At 45.5% G+C, this 26,607-nt stretch overlaps 1 protein-coding gene across 7 annotated transcripts in view; it reads right to left on the bottom strand.

Annotated features, from left to right (window-relative positions):
* BMP3 (bone morphogenetic protein 3) overlaps positions 1-26,295 on the bottom strand; it is a 115,993-nt gene extending 89,698 nt beyond the window's left edge. The window contains exons 1-6 of one of the 7 annotated variants that reach the window (XR_010082606.1): positions 25,834-25,973; positions 25,292-25,369; positions 21,431-21,532; positions 20,425-20,591; positions 14,561-14,884; positions 2,632-5,821 (exon numbers count right to left, since the gene is read on the bottom strand). Coding sequence is in view for 1 of the 7 variants with exons in the window: in XM_063415214.1 (XP_063271284.1) it covers positions 25,834-26,125 (292 nt within the window). In the remaining 6 variants the exon portion in view is untranslated. Of the gene's footprint in view, positions 1-1,828; positions 5,822-14,560; positions 14,885-18,806; positions 18,952-19,926; positions 20,213-20,424; positions 20,592-21,430; positions 21,533-23,444; positions 24,193-25,291; positions 25,370-25,833 lie in introns of those variants that run through there. The other 6 variants (XR_010082610.1, XR_010082607.1, XR_010082608.1 and 3 more) reach the window with 6 other exon arrangements.
* Positions 26,296-26,607: the final 312 nt, after the last annotated feature.

The following is a 26,607-nucleotide window of genomic DNA, read 5'->3' as shown; positions in this document are numbered from 1 at the left end:
GAGTTCACTGTCACCAAGTTCAGTCCTGAGAAATCTACCATCATCTGTGTGAAAAATAGGGTTATTTAATTCATGTTCTATAAATAATTATAAGCTGTAAGCTGTAATATATTGTATAAAAATATGTATGCTCAACCCACGTGCTTCACAGACTCCTGATCTTCCTGGTCCAGAAATAGAAGGTGAAAATATGAGGCACTAGTAAGACAATGGATATTGACCAACCTACCCCTGCCTACGTGCAGCGAAGATTGCCTAAAAGCAAGGATTTACTCTGATCGGTCGCCTACATGCAGAAAATCATCACACACTTCTACAGCTGTTAGATTACTAAAAGCAAGGACTTACTCTGGACATTAGCACTTGAATGGACCAAGGGACTTTTTCAGGGCTTAGCGTAAACACTCTTAATTGCCGGTGCTTAGCAGAAACAATGGGAAGGGTGCTGCCGAGGGGGAAATAAAGTGTATTTAAGTTGAGCCTCTGAGCGGGCGAATTTGTGTACCCAGCTAGAGACACAGACGGCCAGGGTCCGTGTCTAAGGGTCACTCTTGGCTGTTTTTCCCGGGAGAAACTCTGTCAAGTAGGTATCGCTGTTTGTGTGGTTTTTTTATTGCTTAAAATTCTGTGATTTGATTCCAAATTTTGTGATTTGAATTTTTAATAAACCAAATTATTGAATTTGGAAATAAATTGTCCTGGCATTTATAACAATCTGTGTGCCCAGGAACTCAGAGCTCGCCTCCTCCTGCCCTGCTGGGCCAGCCCTGTCCCAACCGCTGTTTCTTTGGCACTGCTTTGAGGCTTTTTGCTACACTGTACCCCCACACTGCCCTGCTGGGACATCCCCACCGTTCCAGCTTGGTGCTCTAGGAGTCCCAAGAGATCAGACTACCCTGGGCTTTATGAAACAAAAGCCCCTCGGGGTTCCTGGTTCTGTTTATTATTAATGCTGTAGTTGTTCTTGTTTGTTTGCCATGTTATACATACTAGTGTTAGGAACGAGGGAAAAAAAAAAACTGACCCTCTCCTGGCTAGAGTAACCCCCCCCCACCCCAGCCAATCTGAGTAGGGAGAGCTGCCCTGAAGGAAAGTTGCCTGGCAACTTTTCCCCACCTAATTGAAATGTGAAAAGAAGCTGCCCACACCTAGATAGCCCTATTGTCCTTTATAACTACCTCATTCAGAAGGAGTAACCTCGGCTACGACCAGGACAAATGCATATGCATGTGTATATGCAAATAGAACCACCCTGGTGGCTCCTGGGAGGATTTTTTTAGGGAAACTGACCCCAAAACAAGAAGCTAGAGGTGTCAGAGGAGAATTAGATCGTGCCCTGGCCGAGCACGAAGTGGATGCACCCCCTGACCTGCTTTGAAGATTCACCGTGACCTATGAGGAGTTCGGATGGAATGGGAATCAGCCAGCTGAAGCACCTCATGCAGAGAAGGGGAAACTCTCAAAGTTTATCCCTGAGAGCAAGGAGCTGACCTCACCCACTCCTGCAGCAGGCTGCTCATCCACCCTGCCTCCTGATGGTGGACTGGAGAGAGCTTCTAGCTGTTCCTGTGGAGGCAAGGACCCGGCATCTACTGCGGGCAGCTGAGTGAAGACCTGCAGCAGTGTAAAGGACTTTGATCGGACTCTGCAATCCAGACTTTAATAAAGAGCTGATCACTTTAATAAAGAACTGAATATTAATAAAGGCATATGCCCTGTTCTTTTCACTAGTAAAGAACTGTTATTCCTATACCCATACCTCTGCCTGAAAGCCCCTTTAATTTTCTAAATTAGAATAATTTGGAGGGAGAGGATTTGAAGTCTTCATCCCTAGGGAGGCCCTGCCCCTCCCTAGCAGATACCTGTGCCCTGACACTCTGCTCCTCTGGCACAGCCACACAGTTCCAGGGCTCATACCAATTTCAAAGCATCAAGGTTCTGGGCTGGCCAAGTACACTAGAGGTAATGGTTCATTCAACATCATCATCTTATCCTACAGCACTAACAGATACAACCAAAATACAGGAAATTCACCACTGAGAGTGGCATAACCCAAATGTGTGGCAGCTGGTCTTCTCACTATCTCCATGAACCTAGAACATATTAGGGTTCCTGGACTGGCCACCCTTGCAGACCAAAGGTAACATGCAGCTGTCTCATGCAGCCTGCTGCCTCTTGCAGCCTGCTGCCTCTTGCATAATGAAATTGAAATACATCACATCATGCAAATAGTCAATTTATTTCCTGCTGTCTGAAGAGGATAATAAGGGAGGCAAGAGAAAACATTTTTTATATATGTAAATATATATATATAAATTCCCTAATGAGACACGCACCAGCTGCCTGCTTACACCAGTGCCTGCATGCACCACACTCCAGCATCTATAGAGATGCCTATACTGCTGGAGGGACCAGGGCACCAGAGCCAGGACTATCTCAGCCCACACACAGGCTGTCTGTGCCAGAGCTTCTGTGCATGGGAAACCCCTGCCTGTGCAGAGACATGCAATGCCAACACCACTGACTCAGAGGGGAGTGAGACTTGGGTCAGCCAAAAACCTCCTGATGCGCTGGCACATATTTGGCCGCTCCAAGAAGGTTTCCTCAAGTGTGACCGTATCAAAGGGGCATCAAACAGAGGGAGGAAAGAGGAAGGTAACTCTTTAAGCAAAACTGAAATGAAGGGTTCAAGCACTAGAATTCATAACTACCTAAATATTTTAGTAAATAAAGATTGATCCAAAACCTCCTTCCAGTCCCAGAAATGCAAGGCCATAATTTCACTGTGGTGTAAAAAACTTTGGCTTTGGCCTCACACACATCTGGTTCAAATTAGCACCTGCATATCTCAGTCATTAAATAAAAAACAGCGCTCTCCACATGACCTGCAGAGTCCTTGTGCACTGGTACTTATCCAGCATCATCATGTCTTCCCTTATCAGATGTGTGTGGTATGACATAGTGAACACACTGCTGCAGCACAACTGGCACCACTTCGATTCCCAAGCACCAGGTCATGCTTCCCATCGGGCTGTTTTAACCAAACACTACGGGCTTGAAAGCTAATGGATGGAGTCCTGGAATTTTACCTCAGATCCTTCACATTTAACCTAAGGCTGATGAACTAAATGCAATCTCTAGGGAAAAATGCATCTGTCAAAACCCTCGCTTGCAGCATATGGCCAAACTCAGAAGTATGCACCAGCCATTTCCATCTTGATTTGTTGCACACAGCCTCCAGTGCCTGTTATGCAAGCTAGATTACAAATGAAAAGTTGTTGCTCTAGATATTTTTCCAAAACAGCACTTGGGGATTTGGATGGAGAAAGCAAATTATTTTATTGTTAAAGCATACATCTTGGTGTTAAGGAAAGCTCACTTTTATTTCTGAGTCCCAATGTGCACTGTGTGAGCCAACATAACTGCTTCACTACCATCTCCACAGCTGACCCTCAACCTGGCACAACCTTGCTGTGGAGATAGAGAACGTGCACCAGCTGAGGGTAAAACTAATGACTTCATACAGCTCTCATATTCAAACAGCCTTCAGCAGCTCTCAAACAACATTTACAACTGTGAGCAGGTTCAAGAATTTAGCAACTCCTTCACGTGATAAACCCATCACCAGTGTCCCAAGACTCCCACTGCTGTCTCTGGGCAATGCACAGGTCCAGCCTTCTGCAAGTCTTTAAATATCAGGCAAAAACTTGTTGACCCACAGGAAAAAAGACCTTGACTGAAAATCAGTTTTATAAGAAAGAAAAAGGAAACATGGGGTTATACCTGCCTATTTTTTATTCAATATAGCAGAAACCTTTGGGGCAGTAAGATACAGGCACTCAGCACAGCATTAAGTTATACATTTAGCTGCCCATTAAGGCATCCTGAGTTAGTCTTGTCAATAACTGTCTGTTTCCATTTCTGCAACCTTTTGATAGGCTGCCATGGGTTACTGCCAAGTAGATTTTCCCTAAAGACCAAGAACTGTGACGGTACATTGCTAGCACAGAGACACCTCCTAGCAGTCTGAGGCCCTTCCAGTGACCACCCAAGCACAAAGATTGGGCAGATGAGAAGGTACATGTTCACAATGACTCTCAGGAACCTGAATGATTGTCTGTAGGTTGGGTCACACCTCCAGCTGACACAAGCTGGACTCGGGGCCCCTATGCCACATTGTGAATTCACTTCCAGTCAGATGTGCATGTCCTTCCTGCCTCAGTGCAGGCTTGAGTTATCAAAATTGACCTAATGTGTTGGTTTGAAAGACAGATATCTGCTAGGAAAAGGGCAGGACCTCCCTAGAGACGGAGAATTCAAATCCCCTCCCTCCAAATTATTCCAATTTAAAAAATTAAAGGAGCTTTCAGACAGAGGTATGGGGATAGGAATAACAGTTCTTTACTAGTATATATGACAAAACAACAAACAAACAACAACTACAGCATTAATAATAAACAGAACTAAGAACCTTGAGGGCTTTTTTTCACAAAACAAAAAAAAACCTGGGGCAGTTTGATCTCGGTGCCCCTGCAGGACTCTGAGAGGCTGAGCTGGAAGGGAGGAGAGTCCCGGGCTGGTGGATGAGATGAGGAGCTCTGCACTGGTAGCTGGAGCAGCAGGGGTGTCCCAGCAGGGCTGGGCAGTGCTGGGCTACAGAGTATCAGGGGAACCTCAAAGCTCCAAAGAAGCAGCGGCGGTGGGGGGAGGCTGGAGAAAGCGAGCTCAGGATTCCTGGGTACACGAGCAGTTGACGGTAGATTTCCCAGGACGAGGCAGAGGCAGAGTGATGGCCGTGAACTCTTCCTGCAGCGATGGGCAGCTTGACCGTCCTCCTCGATGCTGAGAGTGAGTTCCCCTCCTCTAGCTCTGTCTTTTTGCCTTTCCCAAAGCTTGTCATCTCTCCCCTCTGAGGGACACTCCCAGGGACTTAAAAACAATAAGGTGTAGCCTTGTGTTGCCATGTCCTTCAAGTACTCCCTTTTGTTCTGATTAAGTAGTCATTAAGGCTTCTTGGAAACTTATGGGAAAAAAATTCTGTAAGTGAAAAAAAAAAAACCCACCAAATCTAACCCCCAACACCTAATAAAATCTTAGTTCTCATGTATTTCATGTGGCTCATATTCTGGTCTAAATCCCAGGTTAACAAGTTGAAGAAGCTCAATGCATAACTTTCCTCAGATCTGCTCAGATGAATGCTTAAGAGCAATTCTGAGTAACAAGATTTTTTTTCCTGCTTGTTGTACCCTATGGCAAAGAGCTCTTCAAGATGTGCCTCAGGAGCTCCTGGCAGTAATCAGGCTCAGAGGGCAGCCTGTGTCAAACTGCAACATAAATTTGTTCTGCACTTGCACAAAGACTGCAGAAAAGAAAACTTCCAAGTGCAAACACTGAGACATCCAAGGAGATTGGATTAAATGCCTCCCCTTTCATCTGTGCAGAGCACTGGCCAGTAAATACTCTAACTGGTGTCAGACAATGTGATGCAGCTGTTTGTTAGAGCAAACAAGAGGAAATCATTAACGATAGAAACTTCCAGCCACTTGACTTCCACACCAAAATAGAAGCAGCAAGTAGACACATCTGTGATGCAATTTCATGCTCGCAAGTAAACTGCCAAGCATGGTCTTGCCTTACAGCACAAATGAGAATTTTCCTCCATCATAACTTGCCAGTTACGCTCTCCCATGCCTACACAGCCAGTAGCTGCAATTTACATAATTGCAATTTCATTTTGCAAATATGTCTGAGCTCTTTTTATGCCTGATTTTCCCAACTGCCGCTTCTTGGAGTTCAAGTCTTCACTCATTATTTCAAACACCTAGTGGAAAAAACGCAAACTGTAAGTGATACAATTATTACACAAAAAACCAGGAAAAATTCTTATGGTTTGGAAGATGATAGGACTGAAGGTTTTTGTGTTGGGTTTTTTCCCCCTTTTGTTCTCCTTTTCTCTTTAAGAACAGCATATGCAAAACATTTGTGAAGCCAACACAGCTGTGGGGCCCTCTCACCAGACCAGGACTGCCTACTCAGTATCCTTTCTAGCTTTTTATAGCTACAACTTAAAAACACCATGAAATTTATTTCCTGTAATAATGATCCCCAAATATTTTCTTTAAAAGTGGACATTTCAGCAAAACTCTCCCAGGAATGTGGAATTATGCACTTATATTATATTAGCACAGTCCTTCCCTCCCCACTTCCTTTATTGTGCCCCCTCAGACTCTTCCTCCCTGGTGTTTTATTTCACCTGCTGAGGTCTCTGATGTTTGCGAAGCCAGGCTGGAACCTGTTACAGACTGTACATATCTGTACAGACCTTGGTGGAAACTGGCACACCCCACACTGGAGAAAGGCTCCAATATACATCGAAAACAAACAGAGTAAAGAGTTCTTCCCCGAAATTTCCTTTTTCCTACAGTAAATTCCTGGGCATATAACTTTATAGCTCATTTTGCTCTGTATGCTCCAGGACACTCCTGGTCTCCATCACTGCATTTTCAGAGTCTAGCCTAGCCTCAGAAAGGACCTCTAGAAGCTGGTTTAAAGTCAATGTTATTTTAAGCTAATAAATATATGTCTCCTGTCCTGCATGCACAAACCATTTCAACAAACTGGTACCATCATATAGCACTGCTCTTTTAAACAATTTACAGCCTTCCTTCCACATCAGCACTCTCTTCTTGAAGCAGGCCCAAGGGATCCATGCTCATACATACCAGATTCCAACCTCTGCTGTGTGCAAGACTCACTCATATCCCCTGTGGTCACTGGAAGCTGACACCAACAACACCTGGGACACTGCTCACAGCAAGTCAGGGTTTGGTTTGCAAAGGCTGGGGAAGCTTGGGATCACCACTGCACGGACTGCTCCTGCACCACCACCACTTGATTGCACCAGCAAAGCACCTCTGGAATTTGGTGCAGGGCAAACTGCATAACAAACATCTCACAGCAGAAGGAAGAACAGTGGGCATGTCTGAAAGGCAATTTGCTCATGCTAAATCCATTGCTCAGGCTAATAACCTAGACTGCATCTCACCACGTTTTGGTCCTTACCCCACTGGGGTTATGGAAGCAGCAGAAAAAAATTTTAAAAGTGCTCCCTCCCACACAAAGCCCAGTCAACTACAGACACTTATTCTGCACATCAGAGTTAGACAGTGGAAGCACTGAAAGGGCAAGCACAAAGCAGACTGGGACAGCACAAAACTTCAATTCCTGAAGCTGGAACACATCTCCAGGTAAGAGTGCAAAGAAGAAAGACAGGACAGTGGATGTAATATGGAGTTTAATAAAGAAGAAACAAATGGCAACTCTATTAGTTTTGCCTCCTTGGAGGACTTTGCTTGACAACATTAGAAGCATCCTTCTAAAATCAAGTTTCCCTCTTGCTTTTACAGATGGCAAATCTGTGGTTCAGGAGTTGTGGTACAATACAGTTCTACACTGGAAAAGTGTCCAGGTTCTTGGGGCTGTAGCCCACCAGCACCTACGCAAACCAGTGGCACATAAACCACTTTGCACAGACTTAGAGCTTTTCAGAGGGCTTGGGTTTGCACCAGAGGCATTTGTATTTGTATTTTACCAGTACTTAGGTGTACCTGGTTGGCAACTATCTGAGCAGAGAAAAAACCTGCTCAGACAAAAATCTAAAAAAATCCTAAGTCCTCACAGCACACTCTTAACAACACAGTCCTCAGATGCAGGGACATCCAACCTCAAACCAAGAGTCAGGCATCGGTCACAGAACGGAGGCCTGTTCACTCACAAAGTATAAACTCTTTTCTGCATTCACTGCCCAAGAAACAGTTCCCAGACACTCGAGACTCAGCTAGACCCTTTAATTGCTTTTTTCAGTCACAGTGTTACTGTAAAATCTTCTCTTGAAGATTGATCCACTTGAATAGCCACTTTGTGGCTTTATAGCATCACAAATACACCTTCGGAATCTCAGGTAAGCCTGCGCTAGGGCTTGAGGGTTATTTAATTAAAAAAGAAAGGGTGGCAAGTGTTTCCCATGACCTTCTCTTCACATTTGACCAAAGTATCTGTTTTTCTAAAAAAGCGTGTGGTCATCATTTGCCCACATGCTCACCACCAAAGTCTGAGGCTGCACACCCTTGGGAGGGAGAAAAGAAGCCCTTACGGCATTGTAGGGTCCTGGTGGAGCACACCTCCTGCCTCCTCCAATTCCTCCCCAACCAGGGCTTTTTGGGATGTTTGCTGTGAAGCACGGAGAAGTTGTCATTTTCTGCTGAGATTTACTTAACCCATTGATATTTAGTATCTGAGATGGAAGACAATTTGTCATCTCACTGCCTGTTTTTCTATTCTTACCCCCTTCAGTTCCCATCTCAGAGAGTGGTTGCTATAAATTCACTCTCTACCATTTTGGTGTGACAGTAATGTCTGTGCCTGAGACATCTCAAAATAAAATCTCCTGTGAAAAGCCAATCACTAAGCACAATATGTCAGGAATATTTGCTAAATGGAACAAGCGGATCTTTGCTCCCAAGACCACATTTTCATCCCTGAGGTTTGTGTTTTGATGCACATGGCTGTTGGAGTCCAGGATATCCCTCTGGCCACCCTGGAGGGTTTGAAGACTGTACAGGAGGGTTTGGAGACTGGACAGGGGGGTCTGGGATCTGGACAGGGGGGTCACTTAGACCCACACAGATCCCAGGAGGACACTGACTGATTCCTGTCCATGGGAGTGAACACTCACATGCAGGAAGAATCACAAATCCTAAGAATTTAAAATAAGTAGTGGATGGTTTATTATAGAATATAAATATAGAAATTAGGATTCTTAGTATATGGGGCTGAAGAGACAAGATGGAGGAACTGGGGAGTGGCCCCTGTCCTCCTTGTTCTTGCTCTCGTCCCCCATCTTGTGCTGAGTTGGGTTTTAGAGATTGGCTTAGAGTAGAACTGACATGTTAGTATAGGTAGTAGGTATTGGTAAAATTTTGTAAATAAAAAATACGTCTCGGACAGTGGTTGGGTCAAGGGTACTGTACTTAAGGTGCGGGGCTCTCTGATCCACGCCAGTCCAGTCACGTGTCTTGCTTTGCTGGGGACACCTTGCAAAGCTAGACAAGAACTGATAGATAATTGAGAATAAACAGCTTGATAACACGAACTGCTGGACTCAACTTGTCATCTCTGGCTTCGGTGTGAAACACCTAGGGCTAAGAGAAGATTGAAAACCTTATTACCTCGGGGAACATCAACCCCGAGGAAACTCCCAGGGAACAGCAACCTTGGGGGAACCCTTATTACCTTGGGGAACAGCAACCTTGGGGGAACCCTTATTACCTTGGGGAACAGCAACCCCAAGGAGAATCTCAGGGAATCAATAACCCTGAGACAGGGCAACCAGCTCTGATGTGCCCCTCTGTGCAACAGAAGAGGCCGATCTGCCTGGAACCTCACATGCTGTTTCCGGGTTCTGCTGCCAAAGCCACAAGCCATAGAGGTAAATGGTGACACATCTTCTGCAGCACAGGAGCCCTGAGCTCGGCCCTGACTCACATGGGCAGGGATCCTGCAGAGTACTTACTTCACAGCAGCACTAATTATTTGACCCTGCACTGTTCCTGTGGAGTGCTTTACTTCCACCTGCACTGAATACTGGACTTACACACACACACTAGATAGAAAAGAAAGGAATGGAGCACCAGGGCCAAGGAATAAGCAAATCTAACTGAAGGGGCACAGCCTGAGGCTCTCTGACTCTGGCAATATCCACCATCAACATCTCTAGCTTCTGGGTCTCAGCTGTGTTCAGAGCCAGAGGAAAGGGAATCAGGCACTGGGAGAAAAAAAAAATGTACTCAACAAATAATATTAAGAGATCTAATTTCATGTGTCCAGTAAAAGGAAAAATTCTTTTTATTTTATCACACCTTATTTTGACAACTCGGTCAACACTAGTTCAGAATAATATGACAGACAATATTTTTATCTCAAATGCTGCCAGTTGAACAAAAAAAAAAGCTCCTACAACCGTAACAATTCCACAAAGAACAGAAGTTGCTTCGTGTGCAATCACCATCTCACTGCTACCAATCACCAAACACAAGAGTCTGTCCTTAAGATACTCACAATGTCCAATGACTCCTGTTGCTAAACAAAGCAAGCGTACTTACCAACAGAGTACAGAAGGGTTATGGAAACCCCCTGGAGCAGAGCCTAGAGAGGCAGGCACCTGAAGAAGGGGCTGCAGCAGCACTGTTGTTTACATCTGCCAATACATTCCCCCTCCATCTTGTTTACCATGACAGACATGGAATAATTAACTAAAGTGGGAGCAGAGTCAGTCATGACTGACTTAGTTACCAGCTTCAGATGAACCCAGGCTGTCAGGAGCAGTCCCTGAACACTAAAACCACGGTGGAAGGACCTCCAAGCTGACTAAATATCCTATCTGTATGAAGCACATCCAGTCCTCTTTTTTGTCTTTTATTTCACAAATATTGCATGAGATGAAAGAATGTCAGGGCTGAACTCTCCAAAACAGATGTAGAACACATGTATCTGCATCAGTTTAAAGCAAGATTCCAGACACTAGAAAGCGGTTGTGGTTTGGCAGTGGAGATCTCTCATTTTAATTAGCTCAGGCTACAAATGATTTCTAGAAAGCCTTCCTCATGCTGGAGTAGGATTACTTCTGTTGGGACAGGTCTTTCAGGCAGATGTTCTAGGAGGGGAAACTGCAGAGGTAATGATCCCACTCAACATGCTCAGTCCACAACAATGGGCAAATTTGTACATAAGCAGGTTCCCTCAAGTCCTTGGGGTAGTGCCAGCAACCACCTCAGACCTAGGTGTGACTACAGCCCATGGAGCATGACCCAAAACAGGCAGAGCACCTCCACGTGTGCTTTGTGGTGACTCTCCCATACCTTGCAGCTCTCTTGACCTGTCTTCTACAGATGTGCACTTCTTCCTAGCTCAGCTCAAGGGAAATTGAGTCAAGGTGAGACTAGCTCAGCTAATGAGCAGTTACCATTTCCTGTCTGCTAAGTAAAGTATTGATATCACCCAACAGAAAATCTTTGTTCCCTGTTGCAATTATTTCCCTCTTTAGTTTGCTTAGCTTTCATGTTCTGCATAAGTGACTGTTCTAAGAAACATGCAGAATTATTCCACAACCAAAAACTTGCTCTTAGTTAGAAAGGAAATGTAAGAAAGAAAGAACCAATATGCCTGTGTCCCTCAACATATTAAACTCCAAAGCCTGTGATATTGCTCATTGGTCATGTCCTTAGCATCAGTGTTCAGGAAGAGCCATTAGTCAGAGTACCAGGCAATGACATCACCATAGCAAACAAAAAAGACAGCACTCACCTTTCTAAAGGGAGGGCAACAAATAGCTAATAACATGGAAAGATGAAATGGTTGCATTTCTTTCAAGACTCAAGCTTACAGAAGACAAGAGAGAAATGCCATGAACTGAACTTGAGTGACTCAAATGACCTAAGAACACTGGCTGATACATCACCGAAGTCCCCTGTGCTATGCAGTCCTGCCCAAGAACCAGGTTTGCTCCAATGCCAGCCCCATCAGGAGGGCAGGAGCCCACCTTGGATGGGACCCTGTCCAGCTAGAACGTGTCCTATCCCTTGCTATTTGAATAATTACCAGCAACTGTAGCAGATCACTTGTTACCCTCCAGTCCCTTCCTCATTTACAAGGTTTAAGCATTCAGCTCTACAAGGCAGCACGTTTTCATCACATGACACTCTGGATCAGCCTTGTTCAAAGGGATAGCAGGATTTTTCCTGGAGATAAGGGCCATGGGCAGCCAGAGACCAGCGTAACTTCCCAAAGGCACATCCCCTCCACATGAAGCGGGATGCTCCCTCGCCTGCCATCTGTAAGCACACATAGCCAGCTGGCCATGCAGAGACTGATCTGTATTTACAGTGAGACATACTTCTCTCTGCATTTGTACTGAAATGTGCAAAGCTTTGCTCCACTGAAACCAGAGGCCATCAGTACACTTTGGAAAATGTGCTATTTATAGAATGTCCAGTGCTCTTTTGCTGTACTAAGGTTTCATCCTTTCTCTATTGTTCATAGATATTTTCCATAAAAAGCAAACTTCACTGCTCTGTATTTAATAGATAGATTCTGAGGGAAAAATTGAAAAGAAAAACAATATCCCTGTGAGTTAAATCAAAGGAAAGGATAGTTTTTCCAGCTGGTTTCTGGATGATGGAAGATAGTCTGTCATTCTGAGGCCAGAAAATGTCTTTTACATACACCAGTCTCAGTAAACCTACCCTGAGTTATAAGGTTTATTTTATAATAGTTTAAATCTTATATTGTACTTGACTTCTGCTGCTAACAACCAAGGCCTATACAATGACTATTGTTTAGAAAGCAACATCTTTTATTTAGTTAATTTTATTTTGCCAAAACACAATGTGCAGCCATAAATCCAAAACAGTCCTTCCCAGGTTATTTATTATTATCATTAGAACAACACTAAAGTTTGCAAACTATTACTATAAGCAAGGAGTGTTTTTTAGAGGCAGCTCCTCTGGCAGAGTAAGCAAGGGCTGTGGAACATCTCCTGAGTGCAAACTCGGCCTGTATCTTTCTGACACCTCAGCTCATTTGGAAATCAAATGCTGGAAATGCATCCTGTGGGTCAGCCTCGGGCACTTTATGACAAGATTTATGACAGCAAAATGAAACACGGGGTAAGGCCTCATATCTGATGGAACATGGAGCCTTCTCCATGATGGAAAGGCTTTAGGGGAGATGATTTGCCCTACAGTGCTCTGAAATGGTGCATGCTGTGCTTGAAGTGCACGTGCTCCTCCCTGCCAGTGCACCCTGCACAGAGCAGTGGGGATGCTGAACAGCTTTGGAAAATCCCTCTCTGCCACACACCCTTCTCAGATACTTCAGAGCCATCTCCTGATAAGCTCTTGCTGACAACAGCTGTCCAAGACTCCACCAAGTCCCACAGAGCAGGTAACTGATGACCTGAACATTTCCTTGAGCTTACTTTGGGTAGACAACCATAAATTATTGGATCCAATGGTTGGTTAAATTCATAGGAGGCACTCATGCTCCTTCTCCTCTACTTACGGAAGCCTTTTCTACAGAAGAGTGCAAATCAGAGGTGTGAGGACTAGGAGGTCCCAACTCACCCAAGCTAAACTTCCAAGTGGTGTTTAACTTTCTACTACATGATTGGAGAGAACTGGTCTTTGTTTTTAATGCTGGGATTGCTGTATCTGCATCGGACACCCGGTCAGGAACTCTGAGCTGGCTCACCAGGAACGGCCCCATCAGCACGATATAGGGTGTTGACTTGGCACAAGCATGCAGGCAAAGCAGCAGCAGGCACAATGGATGCTCCTGACTTCAGCAATTGAAAAAAAGCTTACATATTTACAAGAAGCAGAGACTGGAGAAAAAGCAGGCAGGAAAGAACAAGAGACAGGTAAGGTTCCTAAACAATTTAAATCCTCATGAAAAGGTCCATTTAGCTTTTATTCAGCTCAGTCTTTCCACCAGAACCTACAGCTAGATGGGTTTTAGGGTTAAATCCAGCAGTGAAAATATAAAAGGCTGACATATGCAGAAATCTCTCCAGAGACCAGAACTTCCCTTGCTTGGTCCTATTTCAGCTGCAGCAGACTGGTGCAACACAGACCATTTTGATCTCAATTTGCTTTTTCACCTTTTTTAGTGATTAGTCTGAGCAATAAACCACATTACGACAATTTAGCCGAGACATGCACAAGCTACATCTCTAGCAAGAATCAGAATTCTCCCCACCAGCCAAAATGCAAACTGATTCAACAGCATTGTTCTACTCAAAGTGAAGCAGAACGGATGGATTAGAAATTTACCATCAAAAAAAGCCAAGTGTTTGGAGACACTCTTTGAAGTGGCTGTTATGCAGACTTCATGCACAGGGAAGAGTCATACATAGTCTTTTGAGCATATTAGCTAATTTGACAACTCAAATAAAAGTTATAAAAGTACAAGAAGGGGCTGAAAAACCCCCACAAAATGTTTATACACTCACCAAGAAGCCCACCAGTCCCTCCTCCAGGTGTGCAGACCCCCCAGCACTAGCACAGCCCTCCAGTTCACAGCAACGTATCTATTCATGTGTCTCTGCTAGGTCTGCACCATAGCTTCTCTGCCAACTTCAGGAGAAAATTACTATTTCCAAAAGATACCTTTTCCCTTTTTTTCCTGCTTTGTTTTTCTACTTAACTTTTTTTCTTAACATTTTATTAATGCTGCTCTGCTTTGGTCAGCTACACATAACAGCATTTATTAGAAGAGATTATCACAAGTATGAAAATGTTCATTATCATGAGTACTAATTTGTGGGGAATGAAACAAATACATGCCTATGTGACAATCAACATGGTTATTATGAGCTTGGGCTTCTGATTTACTTCAGAACTATGGGTATCTGTTTCCTTTTCAGTTTAAGAGTACCAGTGCTCCATCTCCCACCTGGCCTACTTTCCACGTGCCAACTACCACAAAGCAGCTGACAATTACTCACCTGCTAGGTATAGATGCTATGTATTCCTTCACAAAATACCTCGTAAATACAAGTTTCCAGGAACTGCCTGAAAGGATGATTAGGAAATGTCTACAGACACCTGTGCATTCCAACCAGGTTCCCTGTGTTCTGCTCTCCACCTTAGCAGCTCAGCTTCTTAAAGCAAACATTTCCAAATAGGGCAAGCACTTTGTTTGCACTGTGCATCATCCCAGCAGCACGGGTTTGCTCCGGTCCATCCTTGTGCCACCATCTGTCCCATTCCAGGCTCACAGTGGGGTACAGAAGCCTTTCTGCAGTCTCCAGACACCTGTGCCAAATAGGCTGTCAGGGACAGAGAGAGAAGGTGAGAAGCTGGCCCAACACAATTCCCAGAGGCTCCTGGCTGGAGCTCAGCTCTTGACCTGCCACTCTCCCATTGCTCCCATGTGAACCTCGAGCATGTTTCTGACTGCCAGTGCAGGTGTGAACTGCACCTGATAAAGCATTTCCTTTGTTCTGTGCATTACAGAAATGGGAGCTTGCAGTTGCATCTCGTGGTGTGAGGTTATGGGACTGTCCCTGAGGGGAAGGTCTTCTGTGGCAGGGGGAGTGCCCGGCAGCTGCTACACTCCAGTGAAATTGTGCACAGGGCAATTGCTTCTTGCAACATTTGAGGTCTCTTCCTCAAATGAATTTGTAATCCCTGATGTAATGTGTCATCTACTAGACTGTCAAAATTCATTTTTCTGATGCTTTTGATGGTCTAAATTATCTGGGGTTTGCTTTATGTCCTCTTATATGCCACATTAGGCACTACCTTCAATTCACTCTAAGTCCTGGGGAACTGAGCTCAATTCCAATGAGCTACCCCAGAATCCAGTGTAACCCCTGTGACTTCTCTTGGAAAGCCAAGATGTGCTTTTTGGCCACCAAATTCTCTTTCATCAACCCAAACCTGCACATAGTTCATAGTTCAGCTCCAAGTCCAGAAGCACATTTAGTGCTGCAAAGAGATGCAATTAATCATTCTTGTAAATCAAATTTGAAGGGGGAATGAACAACTCCCACCTCAAACACTGGGATTTCTCTCTCATAATCATACAAGACAGGAAGGAAGAACAATTTAGAAAGACTGTAAGGAAGGTGTCCCTGCTCATGGCAGGGGGCAGGACTCATGACTTTTAAAGAAAGGTCCCCTCCAACCCTGCCTATTCTATGATTCCATTCTATGATTTTTAGATTTGGCTTCTATTTCCCAAGTTAATAGAAGTAATCAAAATTAGTTTGGTCTACCTTGGCTGGCTCCAACCAGACAGAACATGGTGGAGCATTTCTGGACACTGCCAGGCCATGTCAACAGGTCCCACAGCAATAGCACCCTCCTCACACCAGCAGCATTAACGACACAAGCAATTCTTTTTAATTCACCTGATGCTCGCAAGCATAACCCAAATCTCACTGAAGCAATTGCTTCTCAACCAACCAACAAAATGCACTAAGACCTGTCAGCATTGGCAGGTTCCTGACAGTTCCCGACAACACTCAATGTGTTTCACAAAGGCATTCAGGAAGGGGCACTTCATGTGTGCCCAGCAGTAGTAAAGAACTACCTCCAGCGTACCAACTTCCCAGTGGAATCCTGTGTGAAACTGATTTTAGCTTCTGTAGCAGTTACTGGGCTTACACCTACACCTGTGACAGGCTACTGCTGAGAACGTGAGGCAATTACAGCTCCAGTCCTGCTCCCAATTCCACGCAGGGAGAACCCACCTGACTGCAGCACAGGAAGACTGAGGTTGGAATGGAGTCCAACAGCCTTCCTCCGACTGGAGAGCTTTAATTTCATGATACAGTGCTGTCTCAAGACTGTAGTCTATGTGTAGCACACATAGACATGGGGCTGCAGCTCCCTTAAAGGTGTCCAGCAGTCACTGCCTGCTGCAGTGGCATGACTGCACCTCTCTCCCAAGCACCTAAACACTCCCACAGGTGGTGAACAGCCAGTAGGAACCTGTTCTCTGCCTTGTTCGAGCAGCATACAGAACAACAGCCCCCAACAGAAACACTCAGCCTGAAGGGAAACCTGGCTATTCATGATCTGCATTAAGAGCTTTTTAACTGATATTTTCTGACCTTAAACATGGCAATTGTATTTGAGTACTTAATTAGCAAAAGGCTACTGCAGAAAGCAAATTCAGGATAGAGAAGCAAATTTGTGAGCCAGTCAGTCTTTAAAAGAATGTCATCTTTAAGTAATCTTTAAAAGAGTGTGAGTCCCACCACAGTTTGAAGACGCTGTTTTCAGTCTTTAAGATCAAAAACCAGAGTTCTTCTGGACAGGAAGAACATTTAGCTTTTCTTATGCCCCACAGCACAAGTACCTGGCTGTTATTTACAGCTTTTATGTCACTGAAATGATACAATTCACATACTCCATGAAATATACTTGCATCTCCTACCTTGTACTTCACTTTGATAAATTACAGCAAAGAATGAAGAAATAAAAGACACCCTACGTTTCTCCTTGTTGTCCACATGCTTTTCTGCAGAGTCACAGCCAGCAGCCTGGTTGTGGGGAATGTGCACTACAGGAAATCATGTCATTTTTAGACATTTAAAACCATCCACAATTCTTGCACTACTATTTAATGGGAATGATTTGTCTGTGCTACCACAGCTATGACTTCAAGAGATAGATCTCAGGGAGGGAGGGAAGCAATAATTATATTAATTGGTCCTTTGTAAGTAACAGCTGATAAAGACAAAAAAAATGAACAATGAACTTCAGACCTGCCTTAGCCTGTTCTACCATTTGAAATAACATTCTCTGCTTGCTTTCTTATCCTCCTCCTGCTGCTTTTCCCTTTTGTGCTCCATAATCCTCTAAGTGAAATAACAGAAATCAGTGTGCACCATAAAGGGACAGCCAGCTTCCCCACAGCTTGTTTTGGCGTCCAGAGGACTCTAGATCCAATGGCCGCATTTCTGAGCACTCCGAGTGCTTTTGTGCTCCATCACACCTGTTGTCAAACATGCAATATGATGTGTATGAGAGGCAGACCATTACACTTATGGTTTCTCGAGATAAAAGGTTTTGCTTGTCACCTCCACAAGTAGACTCAACAAGTGACACAAATTCTACACCTCCCTATCCCCCATTGCACTGGGAAGAAATGCACACTAAGCCATAAAGAGGTGAAACATCTGGAAGAAAGGCAGTCTCTTTCACACTACACTGTCCAGTGACACGGAATCTGACAGATATTTTGTACTGCAAGGGCAGAAGTGTTTGACATTAGTTATGATTCCCTGCATGACTCATGCCATTTCCATAGCAATTTATTAAACAGACAAAGAAGGCTTAATTTAGAAAAACATTTCTATAATTACCTCTTTTTTCTTGATTGGGAACCCTTTGGGGATATTGGGAAACAGTAAAGGGGAAAGAAATCATGTCTGGAGGATACAGTTGGTCAGATCCAACACCATCCTCAGCTTCAGCCATTTTCCACATGTGAAACAGGTCCTCTAGAAAGCTTTCCCGAGACACCTGCAGCAGCTGCTGTGAGAAGCTTTAGGGGAACAAATGTTACCAGTGCTTTTGCCCACCTTCAGGAACACACATTTGAAACCCAAAAGAACCACCCAAATACCTTCACAGCCAATATGCAGGGGCAGAAAAAATCAACAAGTTCCATTCTCCCAGGCATGAATTTCATCTGATGATCTGGTTGTAGTTCTCACATAACTGAGAACACCAACACCAGGATTTGAAGTTTTCCATGCTTTGTGGTTTGGTTTTATTGTTGGAAAACATCCTCCCACCACACACATCCCCAGTCAGTGGAACAGCAGAGAAAGGATGAATCTTCATCTTCCTAAGTTCCCTAATTTCCACCAACAGATTCCACCTAATTATTTGAATCTCCTAAACACTTTTATGGCTGCACTGCTACCCACAGAAACACAACTAGAACTTGCTCCAATTGCCATGGAAGCCATTTCTAAGCTTACAGGCTCCTCAGATGCATCAGTGAGGAGGCTGGAGTCTTCCTCTCTGGCCCATCACACCAAGCTCCTCTCAAAAGATCAGCATAGTCGCTGAGAGACTTGCTTTGGAACACAAAAAAGGAGTTCCCAGCTATTGCATAATTTCCCAAGGCTTTTGTCAATACTAGTGCTAATATCCACAGGGCCCTTTATCACCTTGAATAAACAAGTAATATTGAATGCATACCAGAGTAGAGGTTAGAGCTAGACAGGGTAAACATACACCTGTGTAAAGAAGTCAGGACCTGTCTGCCTGCCAAGTTCTTCTGGTCATGGGACTTGTACTGGCTTTCAGGTGAATTCCACTTCCTGCAGCTCATTTCTTACACACACTTTTCCAGATCAGGTTTGGAACAGACCTGATTGACAAGAAAGTATATGAAATGTTTCTGTCACAACAGGTTCACTTTAGAGAACAAACCTCCCAGACCAAGATGCCATATGGGTGGTCTGCAAAAGCCCACAAGAAAAGGGGAGGAAATAGGAACCCCAGCTAGTGTTGTTGTGGTTGAGTTTCTTACAAAAGGATAGGCTGGCTGTACTTTCAGAAAAGACACGGAAACTCATCTTCTGGAAGAGGTTGATTGCTAAGGGTCCAGACACTGCAGCAGGGCTCCCACAAGCAACAGCGGGTGAGAGCACTGACACTGCTCACCAGAGCTAGAAGGTATAGCCCCATCCCCATGACAGGGACAAACAGTGCTGACAGCCTTCCAACGGCTGAGTCTGGCTATGGAAAATGTTATGGCAAAATAAGGATTACAAAAACCTTTGTCAAGATTCTACCTACTCAGCTTCTGGAAAGCTTTTAGATTTCTTTCCTCTGATCTTTCTGGAATAACCGTGACATCCAGCTCTGCAGCAAGCAGAGGTAAGCCCACAGCTTGCAGTGCCTCCATCTTCTAGGAAGGAGCAGTTTCCAGCCCCCCTCAAACTGTCCAGAGAAGCACAGCAACCACACAGGTGCCTTACAGAGCAAAGCCAGGATCTCACCATGCCAGCATCACTCCAGCCACCCAGGCTCCTCTGCAGCCACCAGCCTCTAAAGCTGTATGGAACTGCCTGTGGCCCTGCTGCTGATACAGAGAGCACTGTCCAGATTAAAAACCCCACAGTTCCACAGGGAATACCTGCTCTCTGTTGGCTCAGTAGGTACACAATAGAGAAAACCAAAAATGTCTTCTATGTATCTTTGCGATCATGATTTATTAATCCAAAAATCCAACTGTGATGGACAAAAGACTCCCTAACAGTTAAAGTTAGAAAGTGTATGTTTATTGTGATGCTGGGCAGCGGGTGGGATAGCTCCCTAATGCGCACTGAAACATCACAGGTAATTACAAAGGCTTTTATTTACAAAAATATTGAATACACAAAATACAAATGCATATTCATACCCCTGTCACTTCCTCTTCTCTGCTTCATATGCTAATTGACAAAAAAGCTATTAAGCATGCGCAGTTTGTTCCCTGAAATGGGTTGGTGGTCCTTTTGTTAGGAGTAGTCACCAAAAGGAGGAAGTAAAACAAGTCTTCTTTATTCTAAACTTTCAGCCTTTTCAATGCAGATGTGATTGATGATTCTTTGTTTCCTGTTTTCCAGGACTATTTCAATGGCTTTCTGGAAACAGGAGGTTTGCAATTGTCTGGTGTTGTATTGATTAAGTTTCTCTGTTTTTCATAAAGTTGACAAGCAATGAGTTACTAGATCTGGGGTAGCTTATCTTAAATCCGGTTTCTTTTAACCATCCTCTAACTTTTAAATGATTTCAGCAAAGCTTATCTATTCATTTCAGCTAAATCAGCAACATCTATTGTTAACTATAATCTTACCTTTTCTAAAATCTTCAAAATCAGTCTCAATCACAGCCAACAGTACCTTCTGAACCACCAGCTGAAATTCCTTTCCACATTGAACTGTTTTTAAAAAACATTATGGTGCATCCTGTAAACCAGTGAAGTGCAGGAGAAGCAGAGTTTGGACCATCTCCATGACAGCACTAAAAATACACACAGATCACAGATATGCATTAGAGCAGCAGAAAAAAAAAAAGAAATAAACGGCAAAAACTACCCCCAAAACCTTCTGAATTACTACAAGTCCTAGAAAAAGACCTTTTTAGGTTATAAAAGTTAAATCAGGCTGTCCTTCTGTACAGCCAAAAACATCTCATGCATGCATGAGAGCCCCTCCTGGGATGGAATGGCTCTGCCTAACCCAAAGGTGACCTCGGCTGGAGAACGAGAAAATTGCAGCTCCTTTCCAAGGAGCTCAGAAGACTCAGACCAGAAAGGGAACTGAGGGAGTCACGGGCTACAACTGCCAATGGCTATTTTATCTTTTTTCTAACATTGTGTTAAATATGTTGATTAAGCCAAAGAGTGCCTCCATTTTCAAGGCTAAACCATCACAGCAGAGTTACATCCTCCCTCAGTTCAGGCACAGATTTAACCTTTTGTGTTGCATTTCTACCTGAATATCTCAAGTGGAACAGTTCCCAGGACATTTGCCAGGCAGCAAAAACTGTGACCCGTTTGAAGCTCATGGAAAACCTTCCTCACATGTGGAGGAACCACACTTCAGGCAGCACTTCCTCTGCCAATTAGTCAGCCATAACAGGATAAAAAATGACCCCATAAGAATGGAAGAGACATACGGGAATAACACTTCTATTTCAAGCAGAAGTTATATTAAAAAACCTAACATCAACATCTTTCTTGCTTTCAAGAAATCTCTCATCAAATAATGTTTCTCACATGTTCCATCTGAGGTTTTCCCTCAAAATAACATGTTTTTCTTTTCAGAATAATTTTGAAGCTGTCAAGCATATCAACTCACAGGCACTCATGGAAATTCTTCCAACACAATTTGCTGCTCTTCTCCCTGCTAGGGCCTGCAAGAAGTTTTCATTCAGTTGTTGTCCCACGCTTCCCAGTCACTCTGAGAAAAAAAAGTACAGCTCTTACTTAGAATGGGTTTTACACAGGTTTTGTGTTCGCTGTTGAGTTAAGGGTTCTACAAGTATAAGGAGACAGTCCTCAACCTGTTGGAGCCCTCTTGTCTATTCCCTGTTCTGCTTTTACAAACCTTAATCCTCTCTTCGAAACTCAGCACTTCTGCAAATCTACAATACTTACTCCAAAAGTAACTTTTACTACTGTGTGTTTTCGATTATGTATCCAGAGTACTCTAAGGGCTTATTTTACATCTCCACAAGCAGGGCCAGAGTTCTCACGTATGCAAGAACATCAAATTTTCAGTACACCAATCGATACTCGAACAAATATAATACATAATTCTTCAGAAAACACCTGAACAAATTAACTCCTACGTATTACTAGACCCGCTCAGGGAGACCCAGCCGCCACCAAGCCCAGAGACCAACAGCTTGCGGGTCCTACCGCAAATTCCCCGGGGTTACCTTGCACCTACTCCCGCGCCCATCCCGAACTTCAGCGCTAGACCCACTACGCATTAAAAAGCACCATTTCCACCCAAAACCAGCCGGAGAGCGGCCGCGCAGCCCCTCAGGCGACCCGGAAGGAGCGCGCACTTTCCGGTACCGACGCCCAAGTTTGCCGCCCTGCCTCGCCATTGGTCGTTCCTGTGCGCCGCTAGCAGCGCTGATTGGACAATGGCGCCAGACCCCGCCCTCCCCAGAGCAGCGCGCCGGCGGTGAAGGGCGGGGCCGCAGGAGAGGCCGGGCCGGGCCGGGGCGGGCCGGGGCCGCCCGCTGGGAAAGGCCACGGGCTCTGCCCATGAGCGCAACCCCGGAGCGAGTCCTGGCGCCAGAGCCGCCGCCGACCGCGCACTCCCGAAACTGCCCAGTGCCGCTGTCACCCCTCAGCCCCCGCCCCTCCTACCCTACGCCCACCCCGCCTCCCGCCGCTGTCACTCAGCTATCACCCCCACCCCGCCCCCTCCTCTAGAGACAGGGACCCGCCCAGCTCTGCCCCGCCCCAGGCCCCGTTCTGGGATTCTACACTTCTATTAGGTTACTCTTACCACTTAGAAACAGTTCGCTTTTTGTTTTAATCAGTTTGTGCCAAAACTCATAGCTTGAAACAGGATTGAACCTGAATTATGGCAATAGCAGAACAAGGCAGCACCTGTGCTCTCAGCCCACAGGAACTACTGCTCACAAACGGCATAAACAAAGTAACTCTTAAAAAGTAGGTTTTGGCTCCTTAGACCAAGCCAAGCCTCCATGGTCCCGCAAAAACTCTCTAGTTCCCATATTTATTATTTAATTTCATTAAGAGACTAGAGAAACACATAGCTAAAATTGTGAAGATGTACGGAGCAGTGAAACTGCTGAGTGGGGAAAGGGCAAGAATAAAAAAGCATAAGGAAACACAAACACAGTAAAGTGTGACTGCAGAGCACGGAATTATAGGAGCAAGTCACTGTTCATGAAAAGCGCAGGCTGTGACAAGAATGAAAAGGCAGAGCTCCAAACAACAGCCTAAAGCTAAAACCTGCAAACCTGACTTTCGGGGAGTGCATCAGCACTGCCCTCACAGGAACAGTGTGGGGGGAAGACAGGGGGCTAAGGAGCCAGACCAAGGGGAAGCCTCAGTGTGAGACTGAGCAGTTGCCATGCTGGGGGGCCATCACCCTTATGTCTGTCATTAGCAATAAGAAAAGGTTTAACTGAATTAGGTGGAAGCCTCAAAAATACCTTCTCCTTTGAAGAGCTTTTGAAGTAAGCCTCTGTCTCACATACAAGGACTCATTTGAAGCTCATGAAGCTTGCTCATATCTGCTGTGGAACCTCACTTCAGGCAGCATTTCTTCCACCCATTAGCCAGCCATAACAGGATAAATAATGACGCCAGAATTACGGAAGGGATGGAGTGGAACGGCACTTTTATTTCAAGCAGGAGAGCCAAAGGAGATCAAATAAATCAGTAGGGTACATCTGCTCAATGTCCCAACCAAAACCAGTCACAACCACTCCTGACTTCCAGAGCACCCAATTGTGCCTGTGCAGGCATCTTTAGTACTTTTCTTTAGCGGCAAGACCATGTAAGAGAGAGAAATCCAAGCTCTAGCATCTCTTTTCAAAAGTTACCAGAGGCACTATTCTAGCTGAATACAATACCAAGACTACGTCTTTCTTAGGCAAAACTAAAGCTCTTAAAAAGTCAACACACAGGACAATCTTCCCTTTGAACTGAAGAATATTGATGCAGTTCTGCAGAGAGTGGCAATTTTAACTTCAGCCAAACCATCCTGAGACTACCAGCTGCGAGTGCAGGAGCAACAGATGAGGCAGCAGCAATCCCAAGTGTGTCCTCAACTCCTTACTAATCCTCTTGTAACCTTCCTGGACTGTTTTCAGATGCTTTCCTTATGTAAAAAAACCTAACATCAACATATTTCTAGCTTCAAAGAAATCTCTCATCAAATAATTTTTCTCACATGTTCCACCTGAAGTTTTCCTTCAAAATAATGTGGTTTCCTTTCCAGATTCATTTTAAAATTGTAGATCATCATCTCACAGCTACTCATGGATATTCTTCCACCACAATTTGCTGCTTCTCTGCCAGGCTGACAAGAAGTTATCATTTAGTTCTTGTCCCATGCTTCCCAGCGACCTTGAGAAAAAAAGTACAACTCTTAGAATCACTGCCACAGGTCTGGTTCACTACTGGATTAAGTGTTCTGTAAATAACAAGGGATGGTCCCCAGCCTATTGGAGCTGATTTGTCTATTCCCTGTTCTGCTTTTTCAAACCCTAAAACCACTCTTTGATACTCAGTACTTCTGCAGATGCACAATACAACAGCAGTTTCTCCAAAGGCAACGTACTCCTGGCTCCGCGCAGCTCCCACCCTTCAGCAGGGAGATAGCAAAGGGAGCTGTGGTGATACTGACAGGGGGTCACACAAACACTGAGGAACCTCAGGGCTGGGCTCTGCTGTTGCAGGGAGCAAATAGCCAAGGACGGACTCTTTACCTCTGCAAGGAGACAAACAGTGACAAAGAATTATGAAGCTGGGATAGTCCAGGCCCCAAACCTGCCCAGTCTGCACCTGCTGCACAAACCTGAGGCCAGACAGGACACAAATCCACACCCAGCAGAGCTTCAGAGAAGGCCCAGCTGCTTACTTCCAGCAATGACCAAACACCCAAGCTTCAGTGTCCATCAAGCCCTGCTCCCCTCTGCCCTGAATCAACAACACCCAAGACATGTTGGCAACTCCTGACTGACCAAAATATCCACAAACCCATACTGGCAATATCAGATTTCTCTGCCCACCCAGGACATACCAAGGAGGAGTGTCTCTGTCTCCCACTCTCTCAACACAGACCTCTTCACACCCCATTCAGCAAACACCAACTGAACCCTGAGCTGGGAAAGCAAAGACAAGAGGTATTTCAAAAACATCCCTGCCTGGATGCTGTCCAAACGTGGGACAAAGCCCTTCCCACCACCCTCTTTGCCTTTTCCCAGTCTGAATAAATCTGGAAACAGACATCCAAATCCAGGTCAGACAGGAATGTTTTCTACCTGCCAAATGCCCCCAAGCATCAGGCTGAGGGTGCTCTGAATTGCAATTCACAGCCTCAGCAAACTCTGCATGGAAAAGCCAAGTGGTTTGTATGCCGAGAAAATAAAAGTCACCATTTTTAATAGTTAAAATGTCAGTGGAAGTTACTGACTGCTTACAGCAGCAAGCTTCATATACTTACAGTTTTACCAGAAGCAGCAATTTCAGGTTCCTTCGTTTTGGAGCCCAGTTCCAAACGGGAAACTTTGCATGACTACTCCTGAGAGAGACAAGTGGAACTTCAGAAGCTCAGGAAAGTGACTCCCTCTCCTGAGTCCTAGTTCTCCTGGCCGGAGCACCCGCAGTGCTTCCATCCCACCTCATTCCCTGCTTTGCACGTTCATACTAATAAAAGAAACACCCAAGCTCTACCTCCAGTCCCAGCCACCTCTTCCCTGCGCCCCACACTGCTCCTCCTGCTCCCCTCTCCTGTCGCTGCCCCTTGCCAAGGAGCCGGGCTAAGACAAACTCCAGTGTTTGTTTCCTAAGAAAAACACTGTCAGGAGGCCCCGCCGTGCAGGCCGCAAGCCTCAGCCGCAGCCCCGCAGCTACTTCCCGGTTCCGTGCCCGCGCTGGGACAGTCTTCATTCGCCCCGCGCCCGCAGCGAAGTCCTCGCTGCCTGTTCCGGAGTCGCCCCTGCAGGCGCCGTACCACTCTCTAAGCTTTTTCTGGTCTCCGCTCACCTTCAACGCGGCTGCAGCCACAGCAACCCTCGGCTCCTCCATTGTCTCGCCACGTCCCTCGACGGCCGCTACTGCAGCCGGGACCCGCGCTACTCCCACACTGCTCCCGGGCATCGCGTCGGCTGCAGCTGCGCCGCAGCTCCGCGCTCGGCGCTCTGCGCACTGCAGGCCCACACGGGCGGGAGCGGCCCGGCCGCCCCAGGCATCGTCGCCGCGGCTCCTGCCCTGCAGTACCGGCCGTTTCCCACAGGGCGGCAGAATTCTGCGTAGGAACGCCAGAGCGCATGCGCATCTCGGCCGCTGTTCCGCCTTTAAATACCGTGCGATGCGGGGCGCCTATCCCCCACTCCGCATGCGCACTGCTGTTTCCGCGTCGCCCTCAATGGCCACGTGACAAATGGCTCTTCGTAGACAGTGCGCACGCGCGCCTTCCCTGCTGCAGTACCGCGTTCTCGCCCGCAGGTTTCCCCATGGAGCCGCTCGAGTCAGTGCGCATGCGCCCCCTCTTGCTGCAGTACCGCTCCTCGGCCAGCAGGCGCCAGCAGCGAGTCACTCCGAAGTGTCCGTCCTGTGTGCGTACCGGGGCACCGCGTTAGGACATAGAGCACGAAAACACCAGACCACAACGAACATACCCACGCCCACGATTGTCTCGAAAACTGGTGGAAATAAATTAAAATACTCTTCATCTTTTCAGTGCTCCCAGTCCAGTCGGAGCACTTGAGAAATAAATATCTGTTCCCTGTCTCCCAGGAAGAGCTTTTCTAAGTGAAA

This window comes from Prinia subflava, chromosome 18 (assembly GCF_021018805.1).
Source record: "Prinia subflava isolate CZ2003 ecotype Zambia chromosome 18, Cam_Psub_1.2, whole genome shotgun sequence".
NCBI classification, from domain to species: Eukaryota; Metazoa; Chordata; class Aves; order Passeriformes; family Cisticolidae; genus Prinia; species Prinia subflava.
The sequence above is the reverse complement of the archived record's forward strand: the minus strand, read 5'-3'. Positions and strand labels throughout refer to the sequence as shown.